The 21,647-nt window shown below is 31.1% G+C and overlaps 2 protein-coding genes, 1 long non-coding RNA gene and 1 pseudogene across 4 annotated transcripts; 2 read left to right on the plus strand and 2 right to left on the minus strand.

Annotated features, from left to right (window-relative positions):
• Positions 1-843: 843 nt before the first annotated feature.
• Positions 844-3,826, minus strand: LOC108479989 (F-box protein FBW2-like). 2 transcript variants are annotated; one of them, XM_017782875.2, is made up of 4 exons: positions 3,284-3,826; positions 3,037-3,134; positions 2,273-2,602; positions 844-1,816 (listed from the first exon to the last, which is right to left on the minus strand). In XM_017782875.2, the coding sequence occupies exons 3-4, from the start codon at positions 2,578-2,580 to the stop codon at positions 1,162-1,164; spliced, it is 963 nt and encodes a 320-aa protein (XP_017638364.1). In that variant the 5' UTR covers positions 2,581-2,602; positions 3,037-3,134; positions 3,284-3,826; the 3' UTR covers positions 844-1,161. The 2 variants fall into 2 exon arrangements, with proteins under 2 accessions (XP_017638364.1, XP_017638363.1); XM_017782874.2 differs by having other exon boundaries at positions 2,273-2,625; positions 3,284-3,824.
• A 1,083-nt stretch (positions 3,827-4,909) lies between these two features.
• Positions 4,910-9,039, plus strand: LOC128284150 (uncharacterized). The gene is made up of 2 exons (XR_008274486.1): positions 4,910-4,997; positions 8,701-9,039. It is a non-coding gene; the product is annotated as an uncharacterized LOC128284150 (long non-coding RNA).
• Positions 9,040-11,744: 2,705 nt separating this feature from the next.
• Positions 11,745-13,788, plus strand: LOC108477760 (linamarin synthase 2-like; annotated as a pseudogene).
• Positions 13,789-14,005: 217 nt separating this feature from the next.
• On the minus strand, positions 14,006-16,081 carry LOC108476715 (linamarin synthase 2-like). Its single transcript, XM_017779001.2, has 2 exons — positions 15,335-16,081; positions 14,006-14,984 (listed from the first exon to the last, which is right to left on the minus strand). Exons 1-2 carry the CDS (start codon positions 15,852-15,854, stop codon positions 14,065-14,067), a joined length of 1,440 nt encoding a protein of 479 aa, XP_017634490.1. The 5' UTR covers positions 15,855-16,081; the 3' UTR covers positions 14,006-14,064.
• Between the last annotated feature and the right edge of the window lie 5,566 nt (positions 16,082-21,647).

Raw genomic sequence — 21,647 nt, forward strand, 5'->3', positions numbered from 1 at the left:
TTCATCTCCCTCCTCACATTCACAGGAGAGCCCATCAATTAGAGAAGCACCAAGCCAAGCTTCCTCACCATACTCCGATCATCTAAATTGTCAACTTTTTATCATGTTCTAAACAGGATGAACTGACCAACGTCGCCGCCAACTAAACCTCACATCAGCGCTATGAAATTTAATTGATTGGGTACTCATCTACATTATCGACATAAAAAAAAAAACATCTTGAAAAAAATAGTTCATTTTAGCTTCGTTTTTTTTTTTTTCATCAATGAGTAACTTGATTACGAACCTGGGTTAATACAAAAGACCCTTCTAATACATTAAAATCTTGAAAATATTTAATTTTTTGTGGCTAAAAATTGAAAAAAAAACTATCAGTTGTAATTGAACATAAAACAAATAATGTAAGTGTAGCTAACTCATAACTACAATATGTGAAAAATAAATATTCCTACCAAACATAGCATTAAAGTTATAAAGTCCATGTTGAGCACATTTCCAAATATAAATACAGAGACTTAGAATATTGCAGCTGTCTTTGAATCAGATGCTTCAATGATGAACCCCCCAAAAATGAAAGATACTTCAAAATGAGGGGTTTTTTTTCCTGTTAAATCATGGCATATTAAAGGATGGATTATAACGAGTAAAAGAGGGAAACACATTCTTCTTTTAGGTGAAGGGCACTGGACACACACTGGTTTGGCTTAATAATGAAGCATTGAGCAAAAAAAAAAAAGCTTAACAACCAATCCTCAAACATTGACCTTTTCAACTACTTTTCTTGATTATGAACCTAAAGCATCCAACAGAAGTCAAAAGATTAAAGTGAATAAAAAAGAGACCTTTCTGTCAGAATCTGATCCATTTTTCTTTGATATTCCATCAAAGTCACCAACCAAACACACCAATCTCAAGTATCTTACAATCCCACACCGAAACTCTATAATTATTGCAAGGGCACTACCGGACCATAAATATATATATATATAAAAGAAAGCTTCTTCTTTTTTGGCTACGTGTTACTGGTTTTTTATTACAAACACTCATGGAAAAGCTTTGTTTATACATAACAAAGTGGCAGCTAAGAGGTACTCAATAATGGTGGAAAAGCATCGACAGAGATTGTCAAAGCCAGTTATGAAAATAAGATGGGAAAAATCCTTAGGGAGAGAGGGGCCAATCAAAGGCAGCATTGTCTAAATCAAATCCATCGTAGAACCTCATTTCGACATCTTCCATGCTTTGGTCATCTTCCCAATCCCCATCTGATATTTCATCGTCATAATCAGAACCGACATTTCCGGCAACGAAGTCCCAGGCCAAGTAACCAGAGGAACCTGAATAATTTGAACAGTCATCGCAACCTTTCATCCCAAAATAATCAACAACATGAGGTCCGACCACTTTCAGTCGTGTGAATTTCTTGATACAATTTTCATCTAGCTTCACGTTCCAACATCCTCGCACATCCAATAATTCAAGCTCAGGGCAGTTTTCGAGTATCTTAAGCACGGCTTCGGTGCTAATAAGTAGGTATGCCACCTCAAGTTGCTTGAGCTTCGGCATTGTTGTAGCAATGGCAAAGGCCTCATCATCTTGAGACAGCTTGTCAATTACCTCTAATGGGTGCATTGTTCTCCTCAACCCCATTAGTAACTTACAGTTCTTACCAATTGCTTCAAGGGCTGGAGCCCCGATGTTCCTGCAGTAACTAACATCCAAGAAAGTCACCGAAAAAAGCCTCCCAGCAACCTGTTCCACTATCGAATCACTTATTTCACTTCTTGGCAGCCGTAAAGTCTGAAGGGATTTGGCACTAGAAGCAGGGTAGAATAAGAGTGAAAATGAGGGCAGCAATTATTGAATTTACAATATCCACAATGAAGTCACAGAATAAAAAGGAACGTGACCGCTGATCTTTTAAGCCATTATATTCTATCAGTAAGATACTCAAGATACAGAATTTAAAGTAAAATAGAAGGAAAATGAAAATTATGAGCAGCTTCATCCAGCTAGGTATTAGTTTTCAGTTTAGTATTAATTGCCTAAGCTAAGACTTTAGCCGCGACATACACCCAATGTCAGCATTTTTTCCATTTAGCCTGTTAGCTCATGAAATAATAAATGAAGCATAAGCCTCGTATCGAAACCTATAGTGGTTTTATGCCCTTCCAGTTGCAAATTGCAGATGTAATAACTTTCACGCCAAAGGGGATATAATAAACAGAAAATGCAATTGAAAGGCATGGATAGCAATATGTAATGTCCTTACTTATCTGCAATGAGTGAAAAGCTCTGGTCATTAGCGAGACCAGTAACACAAAGCTTTCGGAGTGAACCCGAGCTTCTAGTTATCAGCATTTGAAGCATTCGATCAAGGGTTTCAGGCCGGCATTGTTGGCTCCATTGTTCAATGTCAATGTCCTGCCAGCAATACGGTCCAGTAACCGCTTTCCGCCACAACTTGCACACCCCCGGAACAACAGTAAGTATTTCCTGGAGCGGAAGATTCTTGAAAATCAGCCCTAAGGCATCCGGTATCAATTCATCCCAGCGTCTGAAATCAACATTCTCCCCCATCTAATCCCTGCTTCCTTTCCAGCTAAAGCATAATTAAGTACGAAACTGCAAGCAGTAAGCCATTAAAATGCTTCTACAAACAAATAACCAAAATGGAAGAGAAGAGAAGAGAAGCTAAATGACAAGCAGAAACCAATGAGGATGAGGCCTAAATAGTTAGCAATTAAAAGTGCCAAAAGTAACAATGAAGGGTAAAAAAACACATTTTTGAACACTGAAATCCCAGTTTCCAATTAAAAGAGTCAAACTTTAAAGAGAAAGATGATTGGAAATGAAGACCTGATAATAATAATTAAAAAAATACTTTAGAAACCCAAATAAAAAACACTCTATTCCAATACTACTGATAAAAAAACCTTTGAAAACAAAACATACGCAGATAAAAAAAAAAGCTAAAAGAAACCAATTATGCAAGAAAAACAAAAACAAAAGCAACAAAAGAGGCAGAAATTTTACCTCGAAGGAGGTCTTAAGCTCAGAAATATAGATCAGAGAGGAAAAACCAAGAACATCCACATCATTTTGTCCTAATTAACATTACTAACTGAGTAGCACTGCAAAATGTAAACAAAAACATTATCTTTAACAAGAAAGAAAAAGAAAAACTGATAGAGAAAGAATGAACACATATATACACACAGACTGAGTTTACGCTTTACAGTTAACAAGGAAAAAAAAAGGAGGAAAGAATAAGAGTTTTTACCAGAAGTTGGGATTTTTTTTCCCCTGGATCTGCAAAGACCCCGGTTTATCCGCCAGAAACAAAGGTTAAAAAGAGAGAGAAAGCAGAAAGAAAGCACAGGTAGAGAGAGAGACAGAGAGAGAGAGAGAACGCTTTAAGTGGCAGTAGAAGACTACAGAAAGAACAAAGCGAAAATAAAAGAAGCAAAACCCCCCCAAAAACAAAACAATGGGAAAGAGAAAGAGAAAGGGAAACGTGAAGGAAAAGTAAATAATTGAATGAACACAAATGTGGGTTTTGTCTTTTCGGGTTTGGGTAATCACTGTAACAGTGGGGAATGAGATTTTAACCCCTCTTTGAGTCTCTGCTGCTCTTCCAACTTTGAGAGATCAATTCGATTTGATTATATATAATTGGTAATCTCAATTCCATTTGATTCAAAAAAAAAAAAGAAATGAGCAGTAATTCGAAATGACTCCAATGTTGGTAGGATGGCGAGTCTTTGGGAAATTCAATGGCTGATGATGCTTTTGCCTTTGCACTTTCGCGGATAATCTTTCTTCTTTTAAACAATGGTGAATTTTCTTTTATGGTGTTTACCTTTTCTCCAAAGAAAATTTTGTTATTTTAGTGATGCTAAAATTTATAATTTATATTGAATATTAAACCCTTCCGTTTGAGTTGACACGAGGAAGAATTCGGATATTAATTCAATTCGATAATAATAAAATATATTAATTTTATAAAATATATTATATTATTTTGATCATTTTTATTATATTTTGTATTTTTATATAAAAAATAAAATAATACTCTAATGAAATCTTTTATATAATATTTTATAAATACATTATTACATTATTTTATTTTTTGGGATTGTGAGTATAAATAAATAAATAAATTTACATGGTTAAGATTTCAATAATCTATTTAGAAACACACTACTAATAAAAATAGTAACAAAATATAAGCTCAGTTGTACATGCTAGGTTGTTAGCATATCAAAATCTAAGGAGAAAATTTTTCTAGAGTTTTAACTTATTTGTACAACTCTTGTTACTAAGACAATGTATTAGACTTAGTAAATCTAAACCTGTAAAAGAGGTTGGGAAATTTATTGGAATATGAGTTTTTGTAACAGCCTAATTTTCAGTGGTATCGGGAATAGAGATTTGAGATCACTAAATCCGACAGGTGAGTTAAAAATTTAATAAATTAATACCTATGAGTCAAATACGAATATAAAAGCATTTTTGAATTAGTGAATTTGGTGATCTAAAAAAAAAATTAATTAGGTAAATTGGGTCGAGAATGAGGTATCGAGACCTCAACTTCATAAATCGAGCCATAAATATTTTTAGAAATATTTATGGAGTGTTGGTGAGGTAGTATTAAAATTTAGTCAGAAAATTTTTACGTTTGGGTGGTTAATTAAATAAAAAGGACTAAATTGAAAATGGTGAAAAAGTTGCTAGAAGGATTAAATAGCTCAATTGTCAAATGAGGAAGGACCTAAAGTGAAAATAGCCCTAAAGGAGATATTTTGGGCGGCAATAGCTGAGAAAAATCAGGAAATGGATGAAATAAGGGCAAAATTGGAAAATTACCAAAATTGGCTAAATAAAAATGGGACTAAATTGGAATATCTAGAATTCTCTTCATTTCTCTTCATATTCATCAGCTGAAAAACAGCCATGGAGGAGGGTTCAAGCTGGTTTTCATACTCTAGCTTCATGTAAGTTTAATTCTTGCTTTCTCCTTGAAATTTTTATGTTTTTGTGACTTTTACAACTAGGTCCACTTGTTGAATTCATTAGTTTTTGATTCTATAAAAGAAATTGAAAGTTGTTATGAATATGTGCTGGAAGTATATGATGATTTGGCATGGAATTAGAGCTTTAAATTATTTATATGCTGATTTTATTGAAAGAATTGAATAGAAAGTGAATGTTTGGGACCTAATTGTAAAAGAGTTTGAAGTTAAAGTTTCATATGGAAATTCTGAATTTCAAAAATTATGAAATAACTTATAATGTCTAGAAAAAGTGTTAATTGAGAAAATTATCTTAATTGAGGGGTTAATTGAGCAAGGACTGAATTGTATGAATTGTGAAATTTGGAGCAAAATGGAAATAAACATTTTGCACTAAAACTGTTTTAGACAGCAGCAGTAGTCTAACTTTGAAAAATCACTAAAAATTATAGAAATCGAATTAGAGGATGAATAAAATATGAAATTAAAGCTTATTGAGTCTAGTTTCTTATAAAAGAAATTATGTAAGCAATGGAATTGTAAATCATCAGATACAATAACTTTTGTGAGACAAGGTCAGAATGATTTCGAGTTCCCCTGTTCTGACTTTGGAAAATCATAAAAAATTGGATAAAAATAATTAGGGGCTTAAATTTATATGTTTAGAATCCTGAATGAGTCTATTTTCAATAGAAACAAACGAGGATATCATTCGAATCCTGTACAAGAAGATAATTAATTTTTAGTGAAGAAGGGTCGGAACTGTCAGACAGCAGAACAGGGGAGACTTCAATGAATAAACTGTATTAATTGGCCCAACCAAAAATTATGAAATTTTTATGGTAAGAAGGTATATGAGTCTAGTTTTATAGAAAATTAGCGGATCTTAATTTGGAGTTCTATAGCTCAAGATAAAAATAATTTAGTGACTATGACACAGATGGATAGCTTGAATATTCACATAAGTAGATAATGAAAATTATGGATAATGTTACTTACAAGTGTGTTGTTTATACTAAGGATGTGGATGGAGAGGAGGAGGAGGAAAATATACATATATATGAATGACTCGTGTATGAATTGATCACATGCCGGTTATAATCGATGAGTGTTGGATTAGAAATTATATAATGTTTTATTTGGAATATTTATTATGAAATTATGATTATCGTTATAATACAAAAATTGAACTTGTGAGTTTATATGGCTAAATTTTAGTGATTATTTGTTAATTTTATGAATTTTATGATGAGTTATTTCATATGTATTGATGATAAAATCGTGAATAATGTAAAAGCATGAAAATTGAATAAATGATCAAATTGAGCATTTCGATTCGATGACAAGATGAATTGAAGGAAAAGACCATGGTTGGACCATGGAAACAAGTGATAAGTGATAGCTTCGGCTATACTTATCGATCAAGGACAAATGAAAGTGATAAGTGATAGCTTGGCTACACTTATCGATCAATAACAAATGACAAGCTGAAAAGTGGTAGTTTCACTACGATCGGTGAAAAGTGGTAGCTACGCTACCTAATCGATGAAAAGTGGTAGCCGGCTACTACGATCGATGAAAAGTGGTAGCCGGCTACCGATCGATGAAAATGGTAGCACCACTACGATCGATGAATAGTGGTAGCTTTGGCTACAAGTGACAAGTGACAAGTGACAAGTGATTTACGTATAAGACCATATCGGGATATGGCATCGGTGTGATATATGCTACTGTATAAGACCATATCTGGGATATGACATCGATGAGATATGTGATTATGTGTAAGACCATAGCTGGGCTATGGCATCATTATGTAAAGATGTGTAAGACCATAGTTGAACTATAGCATCGAAAAAAGCGAAGTACTCAATTCGTAAGATGTTCACTAATTTGAAGAAGTTTGGTAAGTATTACATGGAATTATGTGACATAAGGAAATACGAGTTGATGAGACATGAGCATAAAACTTAGTTGATGGATGAATTCATTTGTGATTATATATTTCTATGCCTTGAGTGTATTATCCGTATGAATTGGTACTCCAAATGAGTTAATGAGAAAACTTCTAGTATGAAATAATCGAGTTCGAAATGAAATATCATGAAAAGCGTACTTGAAATACATTGGCATGTATTGTATATGCCATTTGAATTCATAAATGTGGAAAGCAAATGTACGTGGAAATATAAGATGATGATATTTGTACATGGAATTTATTGATGAATCGTACATCAAAATTTATATGATAAATTTTAGTAAACATTGAAATTGGGCTCAATAAGTGATTTGGAAATTTAAATCGTAATTGGTAGGAAGAGTTAATGAATTGCATATTTATGAATTGTTACACGTATTTATGCGAAATACGAGGAAGTGATGGTAATTGATACATGGAAATATGAAACTATGATATATATATAAAAACATGGAATATGTTTGATAAATGTGTTCATTCATAATTATAGAATTATGTACCTCATGTGTGCTATTTGCATAAAGATGATATTTCAAATACTTTAGTGAATAAAGCTTAAATATGAAATAGTATGAAATCGAAACAAATTGTTATGAAAATGTATTTAAATTATCTGTAAGTGTTTCGTGCTTCTCGGTAATGCCTCGTACTCTATTCCGACGACAGATACGGGTAGGGGGTGTTCTGAGTTTTAGTTTGATTAATTAGATATAATTTAAGATTATTTTGATTTTAATTTATTTGTATTATAATAATTTGATTCTATATTTTATAATTACTCGAATATATAATTATATTTACATTTTGATTGTACTAAGTAAACTTTCAATGCATATCTATATTATCATTTAAATTTCAAATCTAGTTAAAGTCAATAATCAATAAAATAATTAAAAATAATTTGTTATAGAAAATTATATTTTTACAAAGATTTTTTATTTTTAAAAATATTTTTATATAAAAATAAATAAATTAATAAATGAGATTTGCATTACTTTTATTTTTCATCTCCTTTGAATTGCTTGTGATCTATGAATTAAAATATAAATATTTAGTTGATATTATATTACATTACACCCGTAATTTTATATTTTGCATTAAATTATTTTATTTAGATTGAAACATTTCAATCATATTATAATTTCATATTTTCAAATAATATCAAAATGTCATAATATAAAAGGTAATATAGTAATACTATCTATTTCTTAAATTATATTGTATTACAAAAAAAATCTAAAAATTTAGACTAAACTACCTTTTTACTTTTGTTATTTTAATTAATTTTATTATTTATTTCCAAATAAAATTTAGATTTGATTAACAACAAAACTATTAACTTTGAAACAATAAATGTCATTCTTTAATGTTATTATGATTATAAGTATGATTTATAAATTACGGCTATCTAAATAGTTTTTTCCCATTAAGTTGAATATACAATCTTAATCACATAAACATGAATACCCCACACTCAATCTTAAATCCAAACAACTTAAAATTGGGTTCTAAGTTGGCTGTATGTTCCAAGAATGCATATAGTTAATACAATCAATTTATTAAATTATTAAATAAAAATCAAAACATTGTTTGATTCTCCTGTGTGCATCTTAAAATCAATTTATGTACTCATACGTATTAATGATTTAATGTTTTAATTGAGATTATTATGTTTATATTTTTAATTGTATGGTATTTAAATTTGTCCAGGAAGGTATTAGAAACAGGTGCTAAATTTGGAAGTGCCTTTTTAACATAGCATCCATGGAAGTGAAGGCCCCTGGTTTGTTTCCACAGAGCATGTGACAGCCATTTCGCTGTGCTTATTTTTTGCAATTTTAGAAACCATGTGTTGAAAGATGCAATTTTTTGATGTTAGGATGAAGGGCCACCAGGCCTACACTTCGTAAAACGATGGCCCAGCATTTATTCATTTTTTTTTTAACATAAATCTCTCCTCTCCCATACTTATAGGAGGATAATTGAAGCTGTAAATGAATTAAGTTTGAATTAATAAATTTTTTATTATGTTGGTTTGTTACTTTTAAATTTGTTTGTGTTTAGTTTGTGTTCGTTAAGAATTTTAAATTTTTATTCATGTTCGTTTATTTAAAATTATGTGTGTTCATGTTCGTTTGTTTAATATTCACGAACATATTCATTTAACATAATCGAACATGTTCACGAACATTAAATAAACACGTTCACGAATAATGTTAATAAATAATAAACAAACAACAAATACATGCACACATATATTGTTTAGATATAAAATAATCAAATATATATTAATAATTATATTATAAATGAAAAATACAAATCAATATAATTTTATTAATATATACTAATAAAATAATAAACAAGTTTTAAGATAATTTTATTAATATATACTAATAGAATTTTTATGAGAAGATATCATTAATAAATAAATGAGTCAATAAACAAATTAATAAACGAGCTTGTTCGTAAACATAAACGAACCAAACACATCTCTGTTCGTATTTGTTCGTTTATTTAATAAACATAAAAATTTTATTCATACTCATTTATTTAGTTTAATTAACAAATATAAACGAACATTATACAAACAGTTCACCAAACGTTTTATCTATTTACGCCTCTAAGGATAATGCGTTTTAATACACTTGAATCCACATCTTTTTACACCGATAATAATATTAATATTAATTGAGTTAATATTCAATCGAGCTTAATTATTATTATTTTTTTGAATGGATTATTAATGCGTAGAGGAGAATATTTTTACAATGGGACGACTGAACCACGTTGGCAAAATCTTAGTTAGGTTTACCTGTATTTGATTTGGAATTAAACGTATTTAAAGCTCACGTCATTTACTCACCCATTCTGACTTCATTTATTTCTTAATAGTTATTCGAATTTTATTATTATTTTAAATTATTAATGAATATACAATCAATTAATTCAATTTATATTAAACTGATTTAAATGTATTTATTCTTTTATCCAATAGTGATGAGAGAAATTATTAGTAGTTTTAAGTATTATTTTAAAATAAATTAGTTCTAATTAGAGTAAATTATTTTATTTAAGTTTAATTATAAAATATATTAATATTAATATAAAACATGTTTTACTTTTTTTTAAATTAGTAGAATTTTAGTAGATAATTATTTATTAAAATAATAAAAAACAAAAATTAGACTTTTGCATATTTTCTCGATAAAATTGACATCACGTTACATATTATCAGATGTGTAGCTACGGCTTTGACCAAATGGAATTTTTTTTCCTTTCAAAAATTAAAACTTTCAATTTAATTTTTTAGCATTTAATTAATTGAAAAACTGTATTTTTTACCCTTCTGGAAATAAATTCCTAGTCATCCTTCTTACTTATAACAATAGACCAGCCTTATTAATACAAGCGGCTGGTGCCTGCCTAAGTGCCTAAGTAATAACAATTTACATTCCAGCATTTATTTGATAATTAATATAATATTTTTATTAAATCATAAAAATAGATATTTTTAAATAAAAACCTTAGCATGAATATTTTACGGATGTTGTGTTTTTTATTTCTATTTACAATTTATCAATATAATATATATTATTAAATATGTAAAAAAATTAAACACAAATTTTGGTTATGTTATATTATACTTAATACATTATTCTTACATTTACTTAGAAAATGGGACCATGAGCAGGCACACAGACAAAAGGAATATATAAAAAAAAGAAAAAAAAAGAAAGAGGATTGGCATTGGGGAAATCAAGACCGTCGAAAAAATATGATCAAGTGATTACATACACGTGAACCACTTTGTACCATCAGATTCATTCTCATACGTAATCTCCATATGACAAGTCTTCTGCAACAGCTGCAGAAACCAGTAGTTGCCCATTAATTTTCAGCTTTTCCTTTTAATTTCTCAAAATAAAAATACTACTACCTGCCATTGAGATATTACGGTAAAACTACTGAGCTTGTGTTGGAGTTGAATTAAAGGTAATATTGATTATTTTGTTAAAATTTTTATTTATTTATATTGTTAAAAGTTAGTTTTATATGTCAATATAAGGTATATATAACATGTCACATATTATTGTCAATTATTTTATCAATCATATAAATTTTAATAGTATAAATAGATAAAAATTTAACAAAAAAACAATTTACTTTTTATCTAACATTAAATGATATTTTGCATATTTTTTGGACAAAAGTAAAATTCAATTTGGCTCTTGACACGAAAACTTTTATGATGGTTTTATGAGATATTACCTGTACCTATAATGGTTAAGATTTTATGATTTTGAATTTTCAAGTTTAGGTTGCACATTGTAAAATTTATGTATGGATTAATTAAATAATTAATTTAGTTAATCAGTTTAATTTAATTTTTTAAGTTTAAATTAAAATATTATTAAAGTGAATTTTACTAAAACTCAAATTTAAAATTAAAAAAGAATTGAACTGCATTTTGGTTATTTCAATTTAAGATATTTTTATAAAGATTTGAAAAAAATCACAATATTCTATTAATTTTAAATTTGAATTTAAATTTCAACTCAAATTTAATGCTAAAATAAAAATTATCAAAATGTAATTAAATGAATTTTCAAAATTTTTTTGTCAAACTACGAATATTTTACAATAAAATATTCAATAATTTTATTAATATAAAATAATTTCACAAATATTTATTTTAACATATAAAACATAAATAACAATATCATACTAAACAAATATTAATACAATAATAAAAAATGTACCAAAAAAAACATGGTTCCACCATCTCCAATGGAGGGCTGGAATGGGCAGATGAGTTGTCTACTGCAGGTGAGGATGTGGGTCGCAAATGAGGAAAGCCCATTATAGACAATTTATATGGATCTTAAGACTCATTTTAGTGCTTCTTATGACAGCTTAACTGCGTTGACCAATAGATTTAAAAAGCCATGTTTCGATTTTTAATCATTTACTATTTTTCAAAAACAGATGGAATCAGCGGGTAATAGCGTATTAATTTTTTAAATTTATTAACAAATTTCATAAAATTATAATTAAATAATCTTTAATTGACCATAATATACACCAGTTGTTTACGTCATTCAATAATTCTATAAATAGCCAATGAATTCTTGATTTAAAGCATCTTTCATATTGTTTGACTTTAACATGCATTTTGTCTTAACCTCCATTGATGTTGAGCAACACTTATAAAATCCTCTTTCATTTTAGCTATGATTCATTCTCAAATAATTCTTCAAAAATGGGTTCAATTGAAGCTCAAAACCCCATGTTGTTTGTATTCCATATCCTTCCCAAGGTCATGTTAACCCAATGACACAATTAGCTAAGCTTTTACACTCGAGAGGGTTCCATCTAACCTTCGTCAACACTGAGTTCAACCATAGACGCCTGGTTCGATCCAAAGGTGCCGAAGCAATGAAGGGTTTGCCGGATTTTAGGTTCGAAACGATACCCGATGGGCTGCGCAGTCGGACCAGGATGCAACTCAGGATATCCCTGCGTTATGCGACTCGACGAGGAAGAATTGCTTGGCTCCATTGTTGGAGCTTATTACTAAACTGAACTCTTCTGATGTGCCGCCTGTTACCTGCATTGTTTCTGATGGTGTGATGAGCTTTGGCATTGAAGCCGGCCGGTTGCTTGGGATACCCGAGTTCCAGTTTTGGACTGCCTCGGCTTGTGGTTTCATGTGTTATTTGCAGTATAATGAACTATTCAAAAGGGGCATTGTTCCATTCAAAGGTAAACATCTTTTGTTTCATTTTTTTTCCTTTCGTTTCGGGGATTTGCATATTTACATATACGTTTTTTACAGATGAAAAATTCGTGAATGATGGCACTCTGGACACACCAATAGATTGTATCCCTGGTATGAGTAACATGAGGTTCAAGGATATCCCGAGCTTTATAAGAACAATAGATCCCAACGATGAAATGTTTGATTTCATGGGATCCGAAGCTCAAAACTGCTTAAAATCCTCAGCAATAATCTTCACTACATTTGATGAGTTAGAACATGAGGTGTTGGAAGCCATTGTTGCCAAATTCCCTCGTATTTATACCGTGGGTCCTTTGAATTTGCTCGGCAGACATGTCCCCGAAAGCCATTTCAGCTCACTGAGGTCGAGCTTATGGAAAGAAGACACCAACTGTATTGAATGGCTGAATCAAAGGGAACCCAAATCCGTGGTTTATGTGAATTACGGAAGTGTCACGGTGATGTCCGATTATCATCTGAAAGAGTTCGCATGGGGACTTGCAAACAGCAAGCACCCGTTTTTATGGATCGTGAGACCCGATGTTGTGATGGGGGAATCAGCTGTTTTGCCCGAAGAGTTCTTCGAGGAGGTCAAGGATGGAGGATTTATTACGAGCTGGTGTCCCCAATATCGAGTGTTGTCCCATGGGTCTGTCGGGGTTTTTCTTACGCATTGCGGGTGGAATTCGACGTTGGAATCCATTTCGGAAGGGGTGCCTGTGATTTGCTGGCCGTTCTTTGCCGAACAACAAACGAATTGTAGATTTGCATGCAGCAGATGGGGCATTGGTGTGGAAGTTAACCCTAATGTATACCGCGATGACGTTGCCGCGCTTGTGAAGGAAATGATGGAAGGTCAAAATGGAAAGAAGATGAAGAAAAAGGCCCTGGAATGGAGGGAAAAAGTTCATGTTGCCACTGATGTCGGCGCATCTTCTTACAATAATTTCGACAGATTCATTGAAGAAGTTCGCTCCATCTCCTTAGTCGTCGGGCCTAGGCATGAGTACCGAATTTAAACATGTAGTCACTAATATATCTAATTTCTTTTATTAAATTTTCATATGTATTTTGAAAATTTTATTTTTTAACTCATATGCATGTTTACATGTTGAGATAAAAGAAGAGTAATCCTAGCTACATAACTCCCGATCATGGAGAAGGGATATCGAGAAAGTGTTGCAAAGTTCAATGGTGAATTTGATTTAAGAAGATATGCATTTGAATATGTTTATTCGTAAATTATCTTTCAATTTAAAAAGCAAAGGACAAATATGAAATAACATTGTATCTCGTTATAGAATGTCATTAATGAATTTGTTAAGATTATTATGCGAAGATCCTCCAACATTAGTAGCCTCTTCAGCTTTCTTCTTCCATTCCAAAGCCTTTAGCTTCATTTCCTTCCCTATATCCCCTTCCATCATCATCTTCACAAGTGTTGTAACTTCATCACGCTTCACATCATTACTAATCTCCATCCCAATTCCCCATTGATTGCATAAATACAAACAATTCGTGGGCTGCTCATCAAAAAATGGCCAACAAATCACCGGCTTGCCTCCACTGATACTTTCCAGTGTTGAATTCCAACCACAATGTGTAAGAAATGCCCCAACTGAAGGGTGAGAAAGTACCTGGTCTTGCGGGCACCAATTCACCATCAACCCCCTACCTTCGATATCTTTATAATACTCTCCGGGCAAGATTCCAGGGTTCCCCATCACCATATCAGGCCTTACAACCCACAGAAAAGGGTGGTTGCTGTTTGCAAGCCCCCACGCAAATTCTTCGAACAGTTGGTCTGTCATCACAGTTATGCTGCCATAGCTAACGAACAAGACCGAGTTAGCTTGTCTCTTGTCCAGCCATTCGAGGCATTTGGAGTCCTCTTTCCATAAGCTAGACCTAAAATAGCGGTCTCGGCTAAGAGGGGTGAGCTTTTCGAGCAACGAAAGTGGGCCTATGGTGTAAAGGTTAGTGGACTTTGCAGCGATTGCTTGCAGTACTTCATGTTCTAGCTCATCGAATGTGTTTAAAATGATTGCTGAAGATTTTAGGCAATTCTGTGCTTCTTCACTCATGAAATTCAACATTATGTCGGTTTGGTTTGTTGTTCTTATCAATGTTGGGAAATCCTTAAGCCTCATGCTGCTCATACCAGGGACTCCATTGACTGGTGTATCTAGTGTGCCATCCTTGGTGAAGTTTTCATCTGCAGATAACATTTTATAAATCTAAAACGAATATGGTTGAGTGGAGAATACTAAAGAAAAAAATAATATGTATATATTTTCTTTTAAAAAAAAGTAAAAATTAAACTATATATATAATAATAATATTTAAGAAATACTTTTAGATTGGATACATCGAAATACAACGAAATTGATATATGTTTTAGTTCCAAAACAATAACAGTATACTAACCAATATGATGCTGACAATTTTAGTCATATCTCGTTTTTATGTGCAGGGTATAATTCAAAATAATTGAAAAATAAAAAAGTAACATAGAATAGATAGCATAGAACATAGTGATTGCTCATTAATAAGATTAAAAAGTACCTTTAAATGGAACAATGCCTCCCTCGATGAGTTCCCTGAAATGCAAATATGCATTGAAACCACAAGCCGAGGTGGTCCAAAATTGAGCTTCAGGTATGCCGAACTCCTTTGCTGCTTTAATGGTGAAGCTCATGGACCCATCTGATATAATACAGCTTACAGGTGGGGATTCTGATGAACAGTTTAGCTTAGCCAGCAACTCCTTAAATGGACCCAAGCAATTTTTCTGAACCGAATCGGATAGGACCCAAATGTCCTGGGTTGCATCACGGTCTGATGGTGGCAACCCATCAGATATGGTCTCGAACCGAAAGTCGGACAAACTGGTGAGAAATCCTGAACCTTTGGACCTCACTAACCGCCTATGGTTAAACTCAGTGTTAACGAAGGTAACGTAGAAGCCTCTTGAATGTAAAAGCTTAGCTAACTGCATTAATGGGTTGACATGCCCTTGTGCAGGGTATGGGACAAATACAGCATGAGGCTTGGTAATTGAACCCATGCTATAGAATGCACTCATGTCCCAGTTTAGGCTGTATCTATATAGAAGATAGGGATTACGTTATTCTGATTCAAGTGCATGTATGTATCTAGTGCGGGTATATTCAAGATCATATTCCAATAACTGCAAATGAAGAGTTGACATAGAACAAGGATAAATAACTAGGTCAAACTTGAACCTGGGTTTGTAGGCTGTTGAACCCTGAATGCTGCCTGGTTGGAGATTAGGTGAGCCAGCTACAATTTCTGCAAATAAAAAGAAGTTTTAGAGTTTCTTAGGATTCGAATGAGCTGAGCAATTCAAACAAGAATTTTAACTTTCCCGGGAATATAGAGGAAACAAAATCTATATTCAATTAGACAAAAGTGAGAGAGAAAGGTCAGTTTACTACAAGACAAGTGCATAGTCTACAATGTCCGACCCTGAAAGCCAGCAAAAACCAGTTATTAACAAAAAAAAAAAAATCAGCCAAAAAAAAATGCTTCAGCCTTATCAGCACCATGTTTACAGCTCTATGGAATATGCCATTTAAGCTTGTCTCTGTTGTTTAAAAGAGTTGTACTTGGTGCTTTGTAAACTCCATCATTGGAGGTTAGTAAATAAAAAATTGCAGCTTTCAACGCCTAAGAAAAGATATCAATCTATATCTCACCTCCCATTTGATAATCCGAAGAGCCAAGAAATCTGCATCAGTCTTACCAATGGGAGTTGTCTTTTCAATTTTCCTATCCCAAAGCTGTGACATCCTTTACGATATATGTGTATATATAAATAAATATATTATTTTAAAAGTTTAGATTCAAAGTATAGCATGACACAACAATTAAAAAATATTTTTGTTAAAAACTTAATGTAAATTAATCAAACAACCCCTTTTTTTTACAAAATTAAGATTTATCATTATTTATCTCATGTTAGATTAAATTTATCTTTTATTTTTATGATTGGCATTGTTATTTAAATGTAAGTTGAAAATTTTCTTTTAGAAAAATCCATACTTAATACTCCATTATTTTTTAGATAATTAAACTTATCAATGTTTAAAAACTTCATTTTTGAGTGATATTATTTAGATATTATTTGTTTGAAAATGCTTAAGTGAAAAATGTTATTTATAATAATAAATATTAATTTGATTGGTTCATAACTGTAACACTAATTAAATAATAAATAATTTAAAATAATATTTAATTATTTTATGTTTTGGAATGACAATGTGATGCTTTCTAGCATAGCATTTATGTGAGCTCTATGTGCTTAGTGTGTTAGGTGGGATGTACAATTAGTGCAATATGTGTGATGAGATTTGTTGAAATCTTAAATATTTAAATTTTATTATATTAGTGTTTATTAAATGATACGTACTTTAAATTATTATGTCAATATGTGTTTATAAGAATAACTTTCAAGTTTTTGGTTCTAAATGTGAAATAAGTAAATAATTATTTATAGTGAATTTACTAGTTTAATATCAAGAGAGAAAATTGAACTTGGCATTAAATCATCATAAGTATAATGAGAAAAGAGTTCTATAAAAATGGTATTGTAATTGTAATATAAGAAAAGGAGCATGTAACCAAGTGACTAACTTGTATGGTGGAATTAAAGGGATGAATGACTTAAGTGGATGGTAATTGAATGAGTAAAAGTGAGTTATAAAGTATTTAATTTAAGTTTCTTTTAAGTGAGTGACACAAATGAAAATCATGTATTATTATTATAAGAGATTAAATGTAAATTAGAAATGAGCTCTTTAAGTTTAATGCATTAATGGTTTAAAATAAGTAAAAGATCTATTCCAAGAAGCTAGAGATTGTGTCTTCAAAGATCATATTCTTGTGCAAGGTTTGAGGAGAATAAAGAATTTAGTTTTATATTTCTTATATTTGAAGAGTTTGAAATAGCATGTACATAAGCCAAATGTATTTTATTTTAAGATTATAAGTTTATCAAGTTTTCACGATGTGTGTGACGCTTTTTAATATTATCAAGATAAATTGTGGTGTTGATATGATTTGACCATATATATTTTAGATGAAATTAAGTTTAAAAGAGCTTTGATAATGCTTTAGAAATAAAGTGTCATTGGTTGGTGTTATTTGGACGAGCAGTTGCAAGGTCATCATGATAGAGGACAAATTGTCTTAACAAGGTGCTTTTGCCAAAATGCCACCTAAATAGCATTTGGGTTGTGTTGAAATTTGTTAAAGTGTTTTGATTACATTTTGAGTTACGAAAAATCTATTTTATATAATTTCTATCTCCAAATATCTAGAGGATGATTTGAAATAATTTTTTAAAGGCTTTCTAACTTTAGAAAACGTTAAAAATTATTTTTATTGGATTTTTTAAATTTGTTTAAATGGTGATGATTTTGTTTAAAAAAATTTTAAGAAAAACAAAAAAAAAGTTAATTCAACATCGCCTACATGCACCGAACTTCGAATCAGATATGAAGATGTTACAAACTTTACATCAAATTTAATGTATGTGTAACAGCCTAATTTTCAGTGGTATCGGGAATAGAGATTTGAGATCACTAAATCCGACAGGTGAGTTAAAAATTTAATAAATTAATACCTATGAGTCAAATACGAATATAAAAGCATTTTTGAATTAGTGAATTTGGTGATTTAAAAAAATTAATTAGGTAAATTGGGTCGAGAATGAGGTATCGAGACCTCAACTTCATAAATCGAGCCATAAATATTTTTAGAAATATTTATGGAGTGTTGGTGAGGTAGTATTAAAATTTAGTCAGAAAATTTTTACGTTTGGGTGGTTAATTAAATAAAAAGGACTAAATTGAAAATGGTGTAAAAGTTGCTAGAAGGATTAAATAGCTCAATTGTCAAATGAGGAAGGACCTAAAGTGAAAATAGTCCTAAAGGAGATATTTTGGGCGGCAATAGCTGAGAAAAATCAGGAAATGAATGAAATAAGGGCAAAATTGGAAAATTACCAAAATTGGCTAAATAAAAATGGGACTAAATTGGAATATCTAGAATTCTCTTCATTTCTCTTCATATTCATCAGCTGAAAAACAGCCATGGAGGAGGGTTCAAGCTGGTTTTCATACTCTAGCTTCATGTAAGTTTAATTCTTGCTTTCTCCTTGAATTTTTTTATTTTTTTGTGACTTTTACAACTAGGTCCACTTGTTGAATTCATTAGTTTTTGATTCTATGAAAGAAATTGAAAGTTGTTATGAATATGTGCTGGAAGTATATGATGATTTGGCATGGAATTAGAGCTTTAAATTATTTATATGCTGATTTTATTGAAAGAATTGAATAGAAAGTGAATGTTTGGGACCTAATTGTAAAAGAGTTTGAAGTTAAAGTTTCATATGGAAATTATGAATTTCAAAAATTATGAAATAACTTATAATGTATAGAAAAAGTGTTAATTGAGAAAATTATCTTAATTGAGGGGTTAATTGAGCAAGGACTGAATTGTATGAATTGTGAAATTTGGGGCAAAATGGAAATAAACATTTTGCTCTAAAACTGTTTTAGACAGCAGCAGTAGTCTAACTTTGAAAAATCACTAAAAATTATAGAAATCGAATTAGAGGATGAATAAAATATGAAATTAAAGCTTATTGAGTCTAGTTTCTTATAAAAGAAATTATGTAACCAATGGAATTGTAAATCATCAGATACAATAACTTTTGTGAGACAAGGTCAGAATGATTTCGAGTTCCCCTGTTCTGACTTTGGAAAATAATAAAAAATTGTATAAAAATAATTAGGGGCTTAAATTTATATGTTTAGAATCCTGAATGAGTCTATTTTCAATAGAAACAAACGAGGACATCATTAGAATCCTGTACAAGAAGATAATTAATTTTTAGTGAAGAAGGGTCGGAACTGTCAGACAGCAGAACAGGGGAGACTTCAATGAATAAACTGTATTAATTGGCCCAACCAAAAATTATGAAATTTTTATGGTAAGAAGGTATATGAGTCTAGTTTCAGAGAAAATTAGCGGATCTTAATTTGGAGTTCTATATCTCAAGATAAAAAAAATTTAGTGACTATGACACAGATGGATAGCTTGAATATTCACATAAGTAGATAATGAAAATTATGGATAATGTTACTTACAAGTGTGTTGTTTATACTAAGGATGTGGATGGAGAGGAGGAGGAGGAAAAATATACATATATATGAATGACTCGTGTATAAATTGATCACATGCTCGGTTATAATCGATGAGTGTTGGATTAGAAATGATATAATGTTTTATTTGGAATATTTATTATGAAATTATGATTATCGTTATAATACAAAAATTGAACTTGTGAGTTTATATGGCTAAATTTTAGTGATTATTTGTTAATTTTATGAATTTTATGATGAGTTATTTCATATGTATTGATGATAAAATCGTGAATAATGTAAAAGCATGAAAATTGAATAAATGATCAAATTGAGCATTTCAGTTCAGTGACAAGATGAATTGAAGGAAAAGACCATGGTTGGACCATGAAAACAAGTGACAAGTGATAGCTTCGGCTACACTTATCTGATCAAGGACAAATGAAAGTGATAAGTGATAGCTTCGGCTACACTTATCTGATCAATGGCAAATGACAACTGAAAAGTGGTAGCTTGACTACGATCGATGAAAAGTGGTAGTTTCACTACGATCGGTGAAAAGTGGTAGCTTCTGCTACCTAATCAGTGAAAAGTGGTAGCTTCGGCTACCTGATAAGTGAAAAGTGGTAGCCCCGGCTACCTGATCAGTGAAAAATGGTAGCACCAGCTACCTGATCAGTGAATAGTGGTAGCTTTGGCTACAAGTGACAAGTGATTTCTGTATAAGACCATATCTGGGATATGGCATCGGTGTGATATATGCTACTGTATAAGACCATATCTGGGATATGACATCAGTGAGATATGTGATTATGTGTAAGACCATAGCTGGGCTATGGCATCATTATGTAAAGATGTGTAAGACCATAGTTGAACTATAGCATCGAAAAAAACGAAGTACTCAATTCCGTAAGATGTTCACTAATTTGAAGAAGTTTGGTAAGTATTACATGGAATTATGTGACATAAGGAAATACGAGTTGATGAGACATGAGCATAAAACTTGGTTGATGGATGAATTCATTTGTGATTATATATATTTCTACGCCTTGAGTGTATTATCCGTATGAATTGGTACTCCAAATGAGTTAATGAGAAAACTTCTAGTATGAAATAATCTGAGTTCGAAATGAAATATCATGAAAACGTACTTGAAATACATTGGCATGTATTGTATATGCCATTTGAATTCATAAATGTGGAAAGCAAATGTACGTGGAAATATAAGATGATGATATTTGTACATGGAATTTATTGATGAATACGTACATCAAAATTTATATGATAAATTTTAGTAAACATTGAAATTGGGTTCAATAAGTGATTTGGAAATTTAAATCGTAATTGGTAGGAAGAGTTAATGAATTGCATATTTATGAATTGTTACACGTATTTGTCTGAAATACGAGGAAGTGATGGTAATTGATACATGGAAATATGAAACTATGATATATATATAAAAACATGGAATATGTTTGATAAATGTGTTCATTCATAATTATAGAATTATGTACCTCATGTGTGCTATTTGCATAAAGATGATATTTCAAATACTTTAGTGAATAAAGCTTAAATATGAAATAGTATGAAATCGAAACAAATTGTTATGAAAATGTATTTAAATTATCTGTAAGTGTTTCGTGCTTCTCGGTAATGCCTCGTACTCTATTCCGGCGACAGATATGGGTAGGGGGTGTTACAGTATGAGC

Source organism: Gossypium arboreum, chromosome 11 (genome assembly GCF_025698485.1).
Source record: "Gossypium arboreum isolate Shixiya-1 chromosome 11, ASM2569848v2, whole genome shotgun sequence".
Lineage (NCBI taxonomy): Eukaryota > Viridiplantae > Streptophyta > Magnoliopsida > Malvales > Malvaceae > Gossypium > Gossypium arboreum.